Genomic DNA, 20,617 nt, shown 5'->3' with positions numbered 1-20,617 from the left:
CGAAATAGCATTGGTCCTTAAATATAAATACTTAGGGCATGAACTCCAAATTGCCAGGGACAATCAAACTGCCGAATTACAGAGAAGGATCACCTTAGCATGGGCCGCATATAGAGATCTATTAGACATCTTCAAGAGCAACTTGCCAAATTATTTGAACAGGAAGACGTTCAACCAATATGCGCTTCCAGTCATGACTTACGGCGCCAAAATATTATCGTTAACCCAGGCCAAACAACGAAACTTAGAGTGGTCCAAAGAAGAATGGAACGGTCACTACTTGGACTGACTCTCAGAGACAGGGTCAGAAACGAAGATATCAGAAGAAGGACAGGCGTCACAGATGTCATAGAGCGAGCAGCATGGCTGAGGTGAATGGGGCCATGTAGCCAGAATGAAGGACGGGAGGTGGACCCAAAAAATTACAGTGTGGAGACCAAGAGAAGACAGAAGAAGTAGAGTTATACCACCTACATGATCGACAGACGACGCCAACGTCAAAAGGATTGCTGGGAATTGGTTGCAGAAAGCCCAAGATCGACAAAACTGGAAGAAATTAGGGGAGACCTATGTTCAACTTTGGATGCAGAAGGCTGGATGATGATGATTAGCAGACGTTCTGAATTCACCATTTGAAAAATATCTTTATTGGAAATGTGCGAAACCCACTTTCGAGAGTTTTAGGCACTAAATCGATGCAAATATTAGGGTACTAGTCAACAGAAAAATGTTAGTATAAAAAGATAGAGGAAAGTCGCCAATTATGGAATACCATTTGGTTTTGGGGATATAAAATAATACCTTTATAGATATGAAAACAATTTAATGTTATGACATATCAGTCATACATTTGTATGTAGTAATTAAAAGCCTTCTATTAAATATCTTAATTAACAAAAAAAAACAAACAAAAAAACAAAATCCCAAATGGGTAACCAAATATGGAATAGGCACCCATATATGGAATATAGGCATAAACCAATATCAATAACAAAAATAGACATAAACATCTGAGATCAAATAAATTTAAATAAGAGAATTGTGAAAAATGAAAGAAATAGCTTAATTCACTTGCAGACATCACAGATCCATGTAAGAAACTCTGGACCAGCACAATCATAATGAGCCCACTTACACTTCTTAATCCACTATTCCATAATTAGGCACCAACGACTGTCCATATTTGGATTTCTACATTAGTTCAAACTAGTATCAACATTTTTTCAAGTCGTAATGTTTGAATTGCAGAATGTCATAAAATATCAAAATAAAGGTACTATTGATATACGCAATAGCATAACAAGTCTGTATTCATGCATAATAACCAATAATACTCGTTGAATATAATTTACCTTTGAAATTGTCTGCAAGACGATAAAACAAAACGCGCCTGTCAGACACGTGTCGTTCGCGCGTCTGACACAGAGGTGTGAATACGATAATAAAGAGAGAGAATGAAATAGACGATGGTCTTGTAGTGCGCTTCCGACTTATATTTTTGGAGAAATCAAGGAATTCCATATTAGGGCACTATTCCATATTTGGTTACTTTCCTCTAATAAAAGTGCCAGTAGAATATTTTTTGCTGCAACCTGTTTTTACAAATTTGTATGTCACTTTTTTGATTGTTTCGTATATCCGATACAACAAACATCAGTTTTTGCTATTTTTTGTGAACGTATTTTTAATATTTAAAATGGTAATTTCAAATATTTCGTAATTAAAGATCGAAACTAAAACAGTACTTAACATAACAAACTAAAAAACTATATAATATAGAAACCTTTATTTTGTTACTTTAACATAAAATTAGTATTCCAAGTTCGTCTTCTTAATTTATTCTCTAACTGCTATATTTTATCAAACACATTCCCAAAATGGTTTCTGTATTCACGGATGCTGCGGCAAAATTTTTTCATTTATTTTTTATTAGCCATAATGACAGGATAATTTATCGTTTTTGGTAAACCACTAAATTTTTTCCTAAATTGATGTTGGCAGTTATGTGATGATCTATCTTTCTTTATAAGATCTTAATTAATTTCTGGATTTACAGACAGATGGCAAAAAAGTTGTGTGATACAATATATTTGAAAATAAATAACGTAACAATAGGTGATGTAAAGTCCTAAGTTTCTGAGTTAAAGTGTGTATAGTGTAGATAGACCAGAACATTTAGCACTAAAACATCGGAATAAAACGATTTTTAATACAGACCGTACAAACTTATAACTTTTGGCATTGCGTTCAGGATGACGTCAGGAAAAAAGTCTACCTACAATTGAAAAATGGAAGGAAATGCATCATTACGTTTTAAAATTCATAATATGCATCTCCAAAAGTGTATCCAGTTCCAGATAAGTATATTAAGGACCAGATTTTCATTCGGGGGATTCTGGGGTCACTGAAGACAAATACGCAATCAGAACAAACCCCCAATACACATGGAGCGCAGGTTTACAGCTAAGGCACGCCATATGGAGTTTCGAGGGTTTTCGGTACTAAATTAATGCAAACAGATTACTCGGAGGTTTTGGTATTACTGAACACGAATACGTCATCAGAACCTGACCCACGGAACACCTGGTGCCCAGGGTCACTGCTTAGAGGCACGTCATCTTCTGGAGTTTAGAGGGTTTTCAGTACTAAATTGATACAAACGGATTCTTCGGGAGACTTTTGGGGCTTGCTGAACAAGAATATGACATCAGAACCGACCCTCGCAGCATCTAATGCCCAGGGTGACTGGTATGTACGTCATCTTCTGAAATTTCGAGGGTTTTCGGTTTTCAACGTAAGTAAATGTTGCATAAGTATTTAATTGTGCTAATAATAGCCAAAAAAGGAAGCGTAATTTCTATAAATCTCTAATAATGACAAATAAATTAGAGAAAATATTTAACCTAGGAGGAAAAATCTCAAAAGACAAGTTCACACCAAATAATGTCACTATAAAGATCACCAGCTTCCTCTTCTTTTTTGGTTGACCGTGTCGACGGTAATCAAGTAATCAATATGGGACAATTTATAAGACTAATAACAATTTGCTAAAGAGTTCTAAAAAGAAAAGTGTTTTATATAAATGCAGATTAAAAATCTAAAAACTAAACAAATAACTCACAAATCACAAAAAATCGCCGATATCATTAATTAATCTAAGAAATTTGAAAGTCGATGGTGTCAAAATTTCGTAATGTTAGTAGTGCCAAATTTTAGAATTAAAGGTATTAAACTTGCCTCCGGTTGGACCAATTACAAACAAGCATTATAGCGCGATAAATTTGAATTACTCCTCCTAGTTTATAAACGAAGATAGATTTTTCCCATTTTGATCGGTTTGGGGTTAAAAAGATACATTGTGATGAATTTTTAGAAACTCAGTTGTTAATACTACATCCATTTTATACATTATTTGGAAAAATATCGTTTAAAAACTTATTATTAATAATTTGCAGCTTCACAATATTTATTTGTCATACGCTTAACTTCAAAGTGTTGCCGCCAAAAATGTCAGATGACGACGCTAGATGCACGGAGCAAATAGATCCGTCGCGCGTCGTTTTCAATATTACACTAAGCATCAAAATTAACGCACAACCTTAAAAATGGGAAATTTTTGATGTATCGTATTTCCAAAACCTGTTGTCCGATTTGGGTGATTTTTTCAGTGTATTATAGCTTTATTCTTCAAGAATATCGGTGTATACCGGGTGTAACAATGGTAGTGTGTTTTTTCCTCAAATTTTAGAACACCCTGTGAAACTTTAAGGGGTAATTTTGCATGAAAAATAAAGCCCGTTTGCTTTATAAACATATGTCCGCAAATGCTTTGTTTCCTAGATACGGGATGTTGAATTTTTTCTTACAAAATGACGATTTTTTATTGCTCTAAAACTGGTTGAGATGTTCCAATATAATTTGGTAGTTTTTAACAGGTAGTTTTTGCGCATTTTTTGACATATAACTAAGAATTTTATATTTATCATTGGCGTACATACAAGTATAAATATTTTAGATACATCCCGTATGCACCCCAATGGTGAATATAAAATTCTTTATCGTATGTCAAAAAATGCGCAATAACTACCTCTTAATACCTACCACATTTCATTTGCATATCTCAACCGGTTTTAGAGCAATAAATAAATCATCAGTTTGTAAGAAAAATTCAACATCCCGTATCTTGGAAACGAAGAATTTGTGGACATAATAAGTTTATAAAGGAAACGTTCATGATTTTTTCATGCAGAATTACCCCCTAAAGTTTGTTGCACTTATTTAGAAACACCCTGAATTGATGAATAACATTGCTAGTTGTTAAAGTAGCTAACTTTTTTATTATCCCACATAAGCGAATGAGTCAAAAAGGAAAATGTTAAAAAAGCCTAAGGCTACAGTTGAGTCTTAATTTCAATATCTTATATAAGCTAGAATATTCCACAGGGTGTTCCAAACTTTTAGGAAAAAACACACTATAATTATTAAACCCGCTATACAATGACACTTATTTGTTTAGCAATAATATTATTACATCGATATTCCTAAAGAATAAAGATATAATAATATACTAAAAGAATCACTAAAATCGAACAACAGGTTTAGGAAATACGAGACATCAAAAATGTCCCATTTTAAGGTGGTGCGTTAATTTTGATGCTTAGTGTATACAGCGGTGTCCCCTTTATTGTGTAAAAGTTTTCTTCGGCGCTTTCCCAAAGGACTGTTATTCGGTTTACAGGTATACGCTTTACTGTTGGCCACTGTTTTACTTGTTTAGACTTCCATCTCATCGACAGCAATGTTGCCGCTCATTTTTAAAGAACATTAATTAATTTATTATAACAATTTTTTTTAATTTGTTTAAAAAAAGATTGTTTAAATAATTATACAGCTTTCAAACGAGAATATTTGTATTTTAAGCGTTAAGGTGATACAGTAGCGATCAACAGGTAGCCAAAACGCGTTCCAAGATTGCGGCTCTAATTTTGAATATTTTTTCGAGATATTTGGCACACGTATTCGTAATATAATAAAGAATGGCGGTACAGAGCCCAATTTGAAAAATATATTAATATGTGGAAATTACTCTGTAATGAAATAAAATATTAAAAAAACGAGCCTGTACCGTCATTAAGAAAAACAAAAAAATACACTTTCTTCAAATAAACTTTTTATCCGATGCCTAGATTTTGTGTCATTTTGGAACTACTAATGAAATAAAAAAATTTAGTAGTTCCAAAATGACACAAAATCTTGGCATCGGATAAAAAAGTTTATTTGAAGAAAGTGTATTTTTTTGTTCTTCTTAATGGCGGTACAGGCTCGTTTTTTTAATATTGTATTTAATTACAGAGTAATTTCCACATATTAATATATTTTTCAAATTGGGCTCTGTACCGCCATTTTTTATTATATTACGAATACGTGTGCCACATATCTCGAAAAAATATTCAAAATTACAGCCGCAATCTTGGAACGCGTTTTCGCTACCTATTGATCGCTACTGTTTTCTCTTAAAAGGTACAAGTGTAGTAAGTTTTTCTAAAAAAAGTCTATGGTGTATTCCACGAATATACGACTGTTTTGGATTATCGCGACAACGGATATTTTAGTGTGTAACATAAGAAATACGAAAGTATTTTGCTCTAATAATTACTCCAATAAATAACAATATAATTTGCAATTTACTTGCATTCTTCATATTTTGCACAGTAAAATATTCGTTGTAGCGACAATCCAAGAGGGTCGTATATTCGTGGAATTGGGTATATAACAGAAAACAATATGTAGTTTTATTTTGTTATAAATTTAGCATTTAGTAATGCGTTAGTTCGGTTGATTTACTCGAGTTATCGGATTAATATAATTAAGGAAACTGCTCTATGGGAAGCTGAGAAAGTACATTATTTTTTTAATGTATACCGATTTTAAACCTTAAAATTCCATTTTTTCGGCCCTGTTTTTGATTGGGATTTTGGCATTTTTGGAATTATGCGTATTACCGATCGTTTTTATTATTATAATATAGAATATATAATAGTCCGGAATGCTAATTTGTTTATAAACAAAATATAACGCTTTGTGCGGACTTTGCATACCTACTTATATTAATAATACATAATATATGCAATTTTAAGATTTGATTCCAAAAATAAAATAGCTGGTAAATAATGTTTTTCATGTTTTTTCCTAATTTGCCAAAAGTAGGTATATAGAATGTTTTCATTTCATTAATTTTATTTAAATTTCATCTGCCAACGTATCCCCCTTTTGGTCTTTTTCTATCTAGATTTTATAAACTAAATTTTACATGGTGGCATTGATAATTTCCATTGTATTTAATTAAGTGTTATAAAAATTAACATGTACCTCAAATTCAAATACATTATTTTTGCGTTGTCATAATATTATTTTTACATCCATTTTTACAAAGGGTACTTACCAGAATGAGACAAAAGAATATGCATGGTGAAGGCACTGAACTGAGTCGCCTGAGATAGCGTGCAAGGCACCGCATCATATCTCGTGGCTCTGCAACAAAAAAGAAAAAATAAATAAATGATAAATAAATTCATAAAGAAATAATGTATATTTTAAAATATTCACATATTCAAATATATTATTTCGAGATAGTAATTTTAAAAACAACGCGAATTTTAAAGAACCGAACGTCTAAAACTTCTACTCACGTTGGAACTAAAATTTTGGTGACGACCCAAGTCCGTGCTTTCTACAATTTACAAGTCAAACAGACGATAAATAAATAGACTAGGAAGAATCTGAAATGTGCATTCCACAACTTGTCGAATTCTCTAAGTAAAAATCCAACGAATTTTGATTACTAGAGCGTAAGATACCTATGGATAAAACTAAGAAAATGAAAGGCAGTTAATAATTTATTCTATTTCAGAGACAATCAGCATACGCTTGCGTACGTTTCACCCTCTTGGGATCTTGTGGTCTGTTTTCTGCTCTAAATTAAAACGAAAATCAACTGTTTTAGTAAGCAAAATTACACGAAATAGTTTGCTATTGGATTCACTAGCGTTGCTTTAAATAGATGTAGCTAGGAAGATGATCAGTGGAAAGACCACGAAAACCATGTAACGACAACTTACTGGAAAAAAACAGACAGAGTCATATCTACACAAAAAGAAGAAGAAGAAGAAGAAGAAAAAACGTTTTAAATTCGATTCAAATTTTCAGTAAATCTATATAAAATTGAATGTTTGTATGTATGTACCTAAATTATGCATTTCATCATATTATGCTGACCTTAATCAAAGTTGTTGTACATGAACCCGGGAAGGTTCCTGAGTTGGTATGATCGACCTGAGATTTCTTTTATTTTTTTGGACAAACTGTATTTTCTCAATTTTATATGATGTCGAACCAAAAGATACATACGGTCCTAAGTTTTCACTTTTCTATCACCAACCGTTAATTTTTAATAGCCATCTAAATATTTGCCTCTTCTATACTGGGTTGTGATAAAGTATGGAACCAAGCAAATATCTTTGAAACGAAAAGAACAATATTTATGAAACTTTTCATGCAAGTACAGTGACGAAAAAGGCATATGTTGCCATATTGTTTGTTACTACTCCACTTCCGGTTTCACCGGAATACCCTTAACTTATTTAATTTAAATGGTATATTTTTGCGGATTTTAAAAGAACTTTTTATTTTTAATTCATACATACCAAATTAGGTAGTAAAAATGTGTTAAAAAGTGTCTGTAGATATTTTTTTGTATTAATACAACGTAGTAGGAAATAAACGAGTACCATCTACACTGTAGACTAAAATGGTTGTTTACATGCACTGCATGACTTATTTGAATTTAGTATAGTAGGTATTAATTGACAGAAAAAAGTTATATTAAAAATGGTTCATTTAAGTGAAAAATATCGTATTGAAATATTATTGATAATCGGTTATGGTGAATTTTCATTTTTTGGAAGTGAATTTTCCAAATCGATGGATTGGACGTAAACGATTCATAGAGTAGCCCGCTCGTTCTCCGGACCTCAACCTGTTAGATTTTTTTCTTTGGAGTTATCTAAAATCACGTGTTTACGTTAGGCGACCAACATGCTTGCAGGATTTGAGACAAAGAATAATTGATGAATGTGAACTAATACGAGGAGAAATCTTGCAAAAAGTGACTCACGAATTTATTTATAGGCTTGCAGTTGTCAGGAGGTGAACAACAAACGTTTTCAACATTTGAAATATATTTTTTTTATTTTTAATATCATTGGTCTGACGTAAATAAATTAACTTATTTTTTAACTGTAAATAGATTTATTTCTTGTTTTAATAGTTTTTCCCCCAAACTTGGTATGTATGAATTAAAAATAACAAGTTCTTTTAAAATCTGCAAAAATATACAGGGTGTTCTATTTAAAGTAAAGAAGTTAAGGGGATTTCCGGTGAAACCGGAAGTGGAGTAGTAACAAAAAAGAGTGTGTGTACTTGTGTACGCACGTAAGAAGTTATACTTCTTTGTCGTCATAAAAAACAGTTTTTTTATATACCTCATACAAAATCGATAATATTTGATATAAGATGGTTATATTTTAGGTTTTAGATCATGCAGAACATTCTATAACTTTTCTTTCGTAAAATTAATAACAAAAGTTATCATAATTGAAATAACAGAAAATAATGTTGATGATATATGCCGAGAAAAATTTTTAATTTCTTTTTCAATTAGAAGGATGTAATTGCATATTAGAATATAGTTCTAATTCCAATTAACTGTTCATAATAACAATGTTCAATATTGTAAAAATAAAGCTACTTTTCTCTTGAGTGAAATTCATATTTTTTGACATACCCTGTGTAATACCCATAAAAATTTACTATCTGATGGTTGAGTCGGAGATTCTAGATATTGCAGAACCTTTTATGTAGAACAACTATTTTTCGTAAAATGAATAATAAAAAAGTTTTCCATATTATGGTTCCAACTTACAGGGACATACTGTATATTATGACAAAAATATTTTTAAATCTGTAGGTAAGTCAAAAGTGTAAACTCAACCTTAATTTAACAAGAGTTATAGTCGGTTCGCTAAACTCAGACACAACTGGCTAGTGTTTTTAGTAGATATTTTTTTTTGTTTTTGGCCAATTTTGCGAAAATTGGCAAAATTACCAACTATTTAGTAATTATTTTCTTGCCAACTTTACAAAATTGGCAAAATTACTTACTAAATTCACTAGCCATTTGTAGTAACACTGGTGGTACTCATTATTTTCTTTTAAAATATCATACAATATATTATTTACAAAAGTATATACAAATCCCGTATAATATCCCTACTTTATAGCATTTTCAATATCTTCCGTAAGTCCAAACGGTGAGTTTAAATTTTTTTTTAGGCGTCCAACTTTCTTTGAAGCGAAGCTGAATTGTTCAAATATAAAAAAACTCTCCTGCGGTGTTGTCCGTATGAGATGATATGCCAGTCTCTAATGCATCATTGTCCTCTATGTTTAATTTTTGATTTATCTGTATAGCCTACAAAAAAAATTAATCCAATTTAAATTTTAGATCACAACTACACCTGATATGAATAACATTGTAACTCCACTTATAATGTTTTTCAACTATTGCTTAAATGATTTCTATAAAGGACAACTTTCATTTTGATCTAAAAACTTTTATCCTATCATGTACCTAAATATAAAGCTTTTTAATAAAATAACCTCATTGTAAGTGCAAATTTTGAATCACTCGGTGGGAAAAATTTTGTAACCAATGTTACAATACTATAAATTTCTATTATTGATGAATATTTTTATAAACACATTGTAACATCTATATAATTTACGAGTGAACTAACTTCCACTGTTATATCTGATGTTCACAGTGGATTACATGTTCAATTACAACAGCGGAAACCCCTTCCTGCATCAAAGGCATTAGTTTTATTATTAGATACGTCTGCTAAGGAAAAATTTCCAAAGAAGAAAAATCTTGGAAAGGAGAGACAAAGAGGTGTTTCCAAAATTAATATTTTGAAGAAACTGAGGAACTCTGACCAAGAATACACTAGAAAAACTGTAAAATTAACGTAAATAAGAGAATTGGGACCTCGATGTAACGATAAATGTAACATTAAATGTAAATCGAAATTATATAAAAAAAGAATGACTCAATTCATTTAATAATTTTTGGGCAATACCTGATCATTATAAACAGAGTGATTTTTATGTAGAGTTTGTAGAGCATACTTATGCAGATATAGTCCGTCCGCTATAACTTTTCCCATACGGTATGAATCATTTTCAATCAAACTAAATCAAAACATAAATTGAAACGAACGTCGATGTGTATATACATTTTGTATACTGTATACTATATTTTACTACACACATCGGCATACGTTCCACTTCCTGTTTTGAGTTAATTTGATTGAAAATGAATCGTACCGCATGGGAAAAGTTGTAGCGGACGGACTATTCTCAAACAATAGAGAAAAGTTAAATGAGTCCACGTAAAACTGGTAAATATGAATATAATTTGCAGTTAGCAGAACACTGACACTAAGTTCGTAAGAAACATTTTTGGATACTTTACCAGATAATATATGGTTAACTACGCTATTCAAAAAAAGTGGCATTGCAGCTCGACTTAAATCAGAACCATTAATGCTAACAACAATGTGATACATGAAAGCGAAAAGCTGAGGAAAAGTTATAAAATATGGATTAAGCAAATTATAGCTGGAGCATCACATGAGCTAATGGTTTATTGCATATAAGGAGACAGTCTGCAGTTCTGCTGCAAGAAGTTGCAGCTAAATAGAACATGTTCATGCAATTTTTTCTGCAATTGTTATATATAACACATATTATAATTTTCTCAATAATCTAACCTTTTTAATCTAATATCTGATAACTCTACTTAAAAAATCACATTTAATTTATAAAAACAACATAACCTAAAATTTATGGTTAGGTCAAAGTTTCTGTCTATTTCATGTCAGCTTATGCAATTACTTGTACCCTGTAATCATCTTATTGCAGAAATCTAGTTGCAAGTTGCAACTGATTGCAGAAGTTCTTGCTGCAAGAACTTGTGCTATAAATTTCGCAATTACTTGCAATGTGTAAAGTGGCTATGTTCAAATGTAGGAACCAAATTTTATCAACTTATTTTTAAAACACTTACCAGTAATCATTGACAGTAATAACTGGATTCTCCGATTCTTTAGTTTTGAATAAGTGAGATCGTAAATCGTTCCGGGTTGATTGATGTTATCCACAACAGTTCTCCACACTCTACCTCTTCGAGCGAATAGGTTTTTATCAGTAATTTTGCGATTGAAAATCGCACTCACACAGTTTGGGCTTCCACAATGACATGCAACCTGCATGTTAATAAGTCCAAAAATATAATATGAAAACTATTTAAAAAGGCAGTATAACAACCACTCTATATTTATCAATCAACGACATAACCAAAAACCGTCCAAACCACAGCTATGCTACAGCTGCCATATTGGATAATTTTTGACATGTCATTTGAACATCCAACCAATCAGAACAAAGGTATAATGCGCATGCGCCCGGTCGCTAGGTTTTACCATATAAAAATTCACCCTCTATCGCCGGTAAAGAAGTATAACTTCAAAAATATGACATCAGATGCCTTTTGAGTCACTGTACTTGCATTCAAAGTTTCATTCAAGATATTTGCTTGGTTCCATACTTTATCCCAACTCTGTATAAAGAAAAATGAATGTTTGTATGTAAATACATATGTATGTATGTATGTATGTATGTATGTATGTATGTATGTATGTATGTATGTATGTATGTATGTATGTATGTATGTATGTATGTATGTATGTATGTATGTATGTATGTATGTATGTATGTATGTATGTATTATTGTGTTTGCATTTTATCAATCAAAAGCAAAATAAAAATTAAATTAAATTTTTTTTTAATAACGCGGGCACATAAATTTGATACACTCTGTATATTGAGCTGTTTTAAAATTTATTAGAATTTAGTTAGGATGTAAATAGATTTCTCCTTTAACGAGCTTTCCGAGGAACCATTAAAGACTTTTGTGAATAATTAAAGTGAAAAGAACTATGTATTTAGATTTAAAATGGAAAAAAATTGTTTACTGTAATTATCAATTTCTCGAAATTGATAATTGAAAAGAAAGTTGGAATTTTAATATATTCTTTTCAATACGAGTATATGTGGGAGATTTTCTCCGAAAGTAATTAGGATTGTCGGAACAAATTTGAGGGTGACTGTTGTTTGTCAAAAGGAAAAGTCAATGTTTTGATTCTTGGAATGTGGAAGGGGAAAAGATGGATTGGATGATGGAGAGAGGTTGAAAAATTATTCATTATGTTGTTGGCAGCGAGAAGAAGCGGTTTTCGACGTGTTAAGTGGAGTAGATAGTTAGCATATATCAGTGGCTGGTTGATAGTGGAGAATAGTGTTGAAAAGTGGAACGAGAGACAGATCAAATCGAGACGAAATACCTCTTTGATTCTGTAGTATTGTGAGAAGGAGAGCAGAGAATTTTTGGAGTTTTGTTGAATCGAGAACGTGTCAAAGAAACACGGTTTGTTGGAGAATTAGTGCTGGTATGCTGACAGTTTTGAAGCTGGACAACGGAGAGAGGCTTTGATGAGTAGCCTTTAACATAATCAACGAGGGAGAGCAGTTTGGGGTCACGAGAAGACATCCGAGTGAGGGAAGCAAAAGGTCAGTCAATTTATGTGAAAGAGATTTTTATGTTCGGGAAATAAATTTTTGTGTAAAAAGCATATGAATTAAAGTTCCAATATTTCAAAATATAAATAGTAAATATAGGTAACCTTGCGAAGACATAAATTTGTTTGGATTAATTTGTTTTACCAAAGTCATCGGGAACAAACCGATAAATTGTTTTTTTTTGTAAAGATAATAATTTTAAGTGGTATAAATTTCATTCGGACATCTGTGTCCACAGGTTTTTTAGATTCGATAGTTTTCAGAGTATTAATTTGATAAATAAAAGACAATTCTGTATTTTTAGTTTAATAGTTTTCTTTATTTCTTTTCCCTATTTTATCCCGATTAGGATCAATTCAGAGATACTGAACCCACGAGAGAAGAAAAATATAACGTAAGATAATTTGGTTTTTTTTATATATTAAAAGGCACCCTGAGATTTTTTATTCAATTTTGATATATGATTTGCGACAATTAAATGATTAATTAAATAAATAATAATCAATATAAAATAAATAAGAAGCAGATCACAGCAGTATGTATGTATGTATGTATGTATGTATGTATGTATGTATGTATGTATGTATGTATGTATGTATGTATGTATGTATGTATGTATGTCAAGGGCGGATCCAGAGAGGGGGCCATGGTCCCCTCCGAGAATTTAAAAAAATATAAATTTAAATATTTGCAGTTCAAGTGTTTTTAGTTTCAAACACATATACATATACGTACAAAACAAGGGATAAATATGTCTTCTGGACCAGACTTGAACAAAAGCAGTAACGGAGGTTTCAAGAATAACATAGAGTGTTTTGTAAATCAAAACGTTGATAATTTTACAAAGTTTCAATTGTTAGAACGACCTTGGCAGCCATCAAAATGATATCAATTTCCATATTCTGTACACGTAAAGAATAAACAGAAAAAGAATAAGAAAGAAGAATGAAAAATGTGGTCACAATAAAGGGATGACAGCCCAAAACCTTGCACGAAACCTTAAACATCTTTCCCCAAACTCATGGGTACAGACGGAGCCATACAAACCCATGAAAAAACATCATAGCATTAGGAGTGCGTTCAGGTTGGGCTGGATTTTCTACAAAGTTATCGCAACCCGCAAAAGTCAGTCATTAACCAGATATACTCTCAGAGGTCTAAACAGATACAAGAAAATAGAGAAACACTACGACCAATATTAGAGTCTATAGTGTTCTTAGGTAGACAAAATATTCCTCTAAGGGGCCATCATGATGATGGCCTTCTGCTTCTGGACGAAGATGCTGGACCTATCAACGAGGGAAATTTCAGTGAATTGTTAAGGATTAAAATCCCATCAGGAGATGAGACTCTTAAACAACACCTATCCACAGCATCTTCCTGAGAAACATACACATATTGTGGTGAAAAAATAATTGAACAAATAATGAACCAGGTACAAAGTTCAAATTATTAGTCATATTTGACGAAACGACCGACGTATCCCACGTGGAACAGCTTTCTCTAAATTTGAGATACATACACAATAACAACATTCGTGAAGATTTAATTAAGTTCATTGACGCTCATGACAACATAAAATACTTACTGATAATCAAGAAAGAGGGCAAGAACAACGCCTGCCAGGAGAAGCCTTGGGAACAATAGTCTTAAACTTGTTGAAAGAACTGCACTTGAATCGGAAGAAATATGTAGGAATCGGTACTGACTTTAATAGTACTTTAATAACGATAAGTTTTGAGTATCTTTATGCAACTCAAAAGTGTGTGAAAAATGACTTAAAACTCACCACTTTAGCCATAACTTAAAAAAAATTTCCCCAGTCCTCCCTTACTCCCCCAAAAAAGCCCATGGCCCCCACCAAATATCGGCCCTGGATCCTCCCTTGATGTATGTATGTATGTATGTATGTATGAATGTATGTATGTATGTATGTATGTATGTATGTATGTATGTATGTATGTATGTATGTATGTATGTATGTATGTATGTATGTATGTATGTATGTATGTATGTATGTATGTATGTATGTATGTATGTACCTTATAGACTCGCAAAGTATGCATTCCATCATACGATGTTCATGAAATAATGAATAAATAAAACCTTTAAAATAACACCTTATTCAAAGTTGTCGTTGTTGCGGGGTAGGGTGGCGGCACGCAAGATCTTTGTCGAGGATCGAGGAAATTAACGAATTAAAATTAAATAAATTGTGGGATATTATAAGATTTTTTTGAAAAATTAAAGACGGCTATAGCTGGAATATACCTAGAGACAAGAAGATACAAAAACAGTAACGAAAATATTGCAAGAGAAGCTGACAGGCAGACGAAAAAAAGGAAAATGTATTAAAAGGTAAATCAAAGAAATAGGCGCCTTTTTGAGGTTATATGTATTTCTTTGGACGCGATTGGGAAAAATGTTGAAAGTGAATTTTTATAAAAACAAGTTAGTTGCTAAATCTTTCAAGTTACGTATGTATCACTGCAAATAATGTGCGAAAAAAATATATTCGTGTTTTCAGTAAATTTTAGTTAGCACTTGTGTGTCTTTGGATTTGTCTTCTTCGGGAACAATATAATAAGTATTAAAATGTGTTGAAAAAAAGATTAAAAAGCAATTTTAATATTATTTGTACCATCTGTAAAGATAATTTATTTTGGTATTAATTTATTCCATTGTTACCTAGATACGTAGCTAGCACACTTATTTACACCGATTATCGCCCGATCACCGTAGCTCAGCAGTGTCGAGCATTTACGCATTTGATGGGTGACCGCTTGGGAACCGCGTAACTGTGAAACACCTCATGTATTGCCTTAGTTTTTAAATTTTTGGTATTATTTCAAGAAAATTTTTTGAAAGGTAATAAGTATTAAAATTAGTTTAATATTGAAATAAAATACTTACAAGTAAACTGTTTAAAATATATTTAATTCGTTGAAATCATATAACAGAAGTATAACTTCTTACGCGCGTACAAAGTAGGTACACACTCTTTTTTTATCGTTTCTGAAGAATATCTTAAACGTAATCACAACGCTATTCTTTACAAAGGTCGATATAACCTTGCAATAGGGCTAATAACAATAATGCCTGTTGGCACAAACTTTTATCTCCCTTTTTTGGAGATATTTCACTTCATCTGAAACGCCGTATAATTTATTAAAGCTGTGTAATAAAGTTCCGAAGAAACTTTTCTACATTCGTCGCCAAATCTGGGGGAATGCCTTCTGCCTCTGTTACCTTGTTATATGATAGATCTATATTTAAAAAAACGTTCTACGTTTTTAGTCCATATTGTGAGGCCGCTACGGTATGAAAAATTTTCTGATTCAGTTTCTTCGCGGATTCCTGTTCAAAAATGTCCTCTTTAAACAAATCAGAATCTTGCCAGGCTAAATGTTTAGGCAGAAATTATTCTTTAAACATTTCTTTTTAAACAAATCTAACAATCACCTTCTTTACTTCAGAAAATATTTTATTGAGTTTTTTGGGTCATTTTACATAGGTCTCTTGTCATTTTGCTGAGAAAATAATAACGGTCGAGTTATAAGCGATTTAAAATCTAAAAAATGCGACAAAACGCATTTTTCAGGCTTGAAAACTCTACATATTATGTAAATCATTATTATTGAATTAAAACAGGATAGTTTCCGAGAGTTGACCGTATACCATATAGTTAATAAACTTAAACATCGAATAAGGTAGGCATTAAGGTAGGTAATTGCTAAATAGCTTCCAATTCCTAGGCGGCTGTAAGAGTTGGCAGGCTCACGCAGACAAAGATGTAATTACCGTTTTCGAGTATGGATCTTGTGCTCCCGTACAGTTATCTGCGTCTCTGTCGCACTTATACAATATTATACGTACTTATGCGAAAAATTTCCAACAAATATTTATTAAAACTTTATAATTTATTATTAACACATATAATTTCAATTAATTATTGCCAATGTGCTAATTAAATACGCCAATAATACACTACGACAGAGACGCACCATATCGTGAAATTCGCTTAGGCTCTATTATACCGGGTGTCCACTTATATTTTCCCCCATTTTAACTGCCTATAACTTCAAAACGGCTCAAGATAGAAATATGCGGTTTTCGCTGAAATGGTTTATTTTAGTAAAAGTTTTGTCTGAATGGATTGAATTTTTTATATCGCTTTCAAATACGAAAAGTTTTGTCTGAATGGATTGAATTTTTTATATCGCTTTCAAATACGAAAAAAAATGACGGATTTTTGAAAAAAACGTTGTTGACTTTTTTTAATGGAACACCCAGTATATTTTTTTGTAAATTGAAAGAAAAGTCATTTACCTATCCAGCGATATAAAGTTTTTCAAAATCGGTTGTCAAATCACTGAGTAATTAATTTTTAAAATGAGAGGTGCAACGTGGATATCACATACCTAAATAACATAACTAATAGTATGGTATAGTTAGACCCAAACCCAGACATCCAAAGTGAAAGTTATCCTTCAACACCATATTGTTCTATATGGTCCACATAATGTTCAGAAAAAAGTCACACCATTTTGAGCGTCGGGTTTGGGGGGAGAGGGGGGAGAAATCTGCAAATTCGTAGCTTTTTAAGATTTTCGTCAATATTTCTAAAACTAAGCGGTTTAGCATGAACAACCTTCTACACAAAATTGTTCTACATTAAATTTGAAATAAAAAAGGCCCTATGCATAACCCTTCTAAAATGAACGGTTCCAAAGTTACGGAGGTAGTATAGTATAATTGGTCCAAAAAAAGGCCTAACCCAGACATCCAAAGTAAAAGTTTTCCTTCAACACCAAATTGTTCTATATGATCCACATATTGTTCAGTAAAAAGTTACACCCTTTTAAGCGTCCGGTTTGGGGGGAGATGGGTGAGAAGTCGGTAAATTAGTAGTTTTTTTAAGTTTTTCGTCAATATTTCTAAAAGTATACTTTAGCGTAAGGAATGTTCTATAGAAAAATATTTTACATAAAATTTAAAACAAAAAAGGTTCTATACATAATTGTTATAAAATCAACGGTTCCGGAATTACGGAGGGTGAAAAGTGGAGGTTTTCGATACTTTTTATATTTACCGATTTCTCCCCCCTCTCCCCCCAAACCCGAAGCTCAAAATGGTGTGACTTTTTTCTGAACATTATGTGGACCATATAGAACAATTTGGTGTTGGAGGATAACTTTCACTTTGGATGTCTGGGTTTTTGGTATAGTTATATCATAAATATTGCCCAAAAAATATAAAAAAGTATCGAAAACCTCGACTTTTCACCCTCCGTAACTCTAGAACCGTTGATTTCATAACAATTATGTATAGAACATTTTTTGTTTTAAATTTCATGTAGAATATTTTTGTATATAACATTGTTTACGCTAAAGCATAGGTTTAGAAATATTGACGAAAAACATAAAAAAAACTACTAATTTACCGGCTTCTCTCCCATCTCCCTCCCAAACCGGACGCTCAAAATGGTGTAACTTTTTACTGAACAATATGTGGACCATATAGAACATTTTGGTGTTGAAGGCAAACTTTTACTTTTGATGTTTGGGTTAGGCCTTTTTTTGGATCAGTTATACTATACTACCTCCGTAACTTTGGAACCATTCATTTTAGAAAGGTTGTGCATAGGGCCTTTTTTATTTCAAATTTAATGTAGAACAATTTTATATAAAGGGTTATTCATGCCAAACCGCATAGTTTTAGAAATATTGGCGAAAACTTTAAAAAACTACGAATTTACCGATTTCTTCCCCCTCTCCCCCCCCCAAATCCGACGCTCAAAATGGTGTGACTTTTTTCTGGACATTGTGTGGACCATATAGAACAATTTGGTGTTGAAGGATAACTTTCACTTTGGATGTCTGGGTTATGCCATCTTTTGGATCAACTATACTATACTATAAGCCAATTGATATTATGTTATGTGATTTCCACATTGCATCTCTCATTTTAAAAATTAACTGCTCAGTCATTTGAAAACCGATTTTAAAAATTTTTATATCGCTAGATAGGTAATTGACCATTTTTTCAAGTTACAAAAAATATACTGGGTGTTTCAATAAAAAACCAATAAAGTTTTTTTTCAAAAATCCGTCATTTTTTATTTAAAAGCGACATAGAAAATGGTCATTTACTTAAAACTAAAAAAAAAACGGTCCTTTACCTATCTAGCGATATAAAAATTTTTAAAATCGGTTGTCAAATGACTGAGCAGTTAATTTTTAAAATGAGAGATGCAATGCGAATATCGCATAACATAATATCAATTTGCTTAGTTATATGATATTTAGGTAAGTATGTGATATCCATGTTGCACCTCTCATTTTAAAAATTAATTATTCAGTGATTTGACAACCGATTTTGAAAAACTTTATATCGCTGGAAAGGTGAATGACCTTTCTTTCAATTTACAAAAAAATATACTGGGTGTTCCATTAAAAAAAAGTCAACAACGTTTTTTTAAAAAATCCGTCATTTTTTTTCCTATTTGAAAGCGATATAAAAAATTCAATCCATTCAGACAAAACTTTCAGTACAATAAAACATTTCAGTGAAAACCGCATATCTCTGCCTTGAGCCGTTTAGAAGTTATAGGCATTTAAAATGGGGGAAAATATAAGTGGACACCCGGTATTATACGGACCGTTTACCCTTGTTAGAGTATAGGTCGCTCAAATACTATGAGCTCTTTTAATCTATTTGACGCGGTGGATTAGTTCGCAGTTTCCTTTAGGTCGTCGTTCATAAGTTGTGATGTTTTTTTGCCTTCTCTACTATCTTTTTCCACTCACTTCGGTCCTGAATCTTTTCTCTCCAGTTTTAAATTTCCATCTTTGATATATCGTCTAGCAGTTGATCTTCCCATCTTATTCTTGGTCTTCCTTTTGGTGTATTTTTTACTGGTTTCCAGTTCATTATCTTCCTGATCAGTTCTTCTACCCCTCTTCTTTGTGTGTGCCCAAACCATCTGAGTCTTTGTTCTTTAATGAATTTTACTATATCTTCTCCTTTAGATATATTTATTATTTCATGGCTCATCAGCTTTCTATATTCCCCTGTTTCTGTCTTCACTGGGCCATGTATTCTTCTCATAATTTTTCTCTTAATTATTCTTAACTTTTCTTCGTCTTTTTTCGTAAGGCACATTACTTCTGCTCCATAGGCTGTCACTGGTCTAATTGCTGCTGTATATATTTTTGATTTTTTTGTTCAGATTTTTGTCCTTGAGTAGTCGGTGATATTTCCAATATACTCTATTACCTGCTTTAATTCTTTCGTTTATCTCTACAATCCTTCTGTTTTTGCCGTCCACCATCACCCCCAGGTATTTGAAGCAATCTACTCTCTGGAATGTATTTTAACCTATCTATATTTCTGTTATTCGGTTTACATTTTCTCTTCTGCTTATAAGGTATTTTGTTTTATTCTGATTGATTATTATTCCTCTCGTCTTTGCTTCTCTTACCAGGACTAAAAGTGCCTCTTCTAGTCATTTTTTAATCTCGTGCTATCAGTCCCAGGTCATCCGAATATCCTATAATCTGTGTTGAGCTTTGAATAATTGTATTTCTCAGCCCTCTGTCCTTAATTACTCCTTCTAGAGCGATAATAAATAGTGTCGTTGAAAGACTGTCTCCTTGTCTTACCCCAAGTTCTATTTTGATGTCGTTTGTATCTCCCTCATTTGTTTTAACTTTTTCTGTTGAGTCTTTCATTATCATCCTAGTAAGTCTTATTAATTTTGCCGGTACCTCCAATTTCTTCATTTCCTTTAATAATTATTGTTGTCTGTATAAACTGTCGAAAGCCTGTTGGAAGTCGATGAATAGTATGTGTAATTCTA

The 20,617-nt window shown here is 32.1% G+C and overlaps 1 protein-coding gene across 3 annotated transcripts in view; it reads right to left on the bottom strand.

Annotated features, from left to right (window-relative positions):
- Positions 1-20,617, bottom strand: part of LOC126884417 (uncharacterized) — a 592,334-nt gene that overhangs the window by 419,532 nt on the left and 152,185 nt on the right. For all 3 annotated transcript variants that reach the window (XM_050650324.1, XM_050650330.1, XM_050650336.1), the window contains exon 2: positions 6,443-6,531. In XM_050650324.1, coding sequence (XP_050506281.1) covers positions 6,443-6,520 — 78 coding nt within the window. In that variant the 5' untranslated portion in view covers positions 6,521-6,531. The remainder of the gene's footprint in view (positions 1-6,442; positions 6,532-20,617) is intronic.

Source organism: Diabrotica virgifera, chromosome 1 (genome assembly GCF_917563875.1).
Source record: "Diabrotica virgifera virgifera chromosome 1, PGI_DIABVI_V3a".
NCBI classification, from domain to species: Eukaryota; Metazoa; Arthropoda; class Insecta; order Coleoptera; family Chrysomelidae; genus Diabrotica; species Diabrotica virgifera.
Note: the sequence above shows the minus strand (reverse complement) of the source record. Positions and strands in the feature narration are given on the sequence as shown.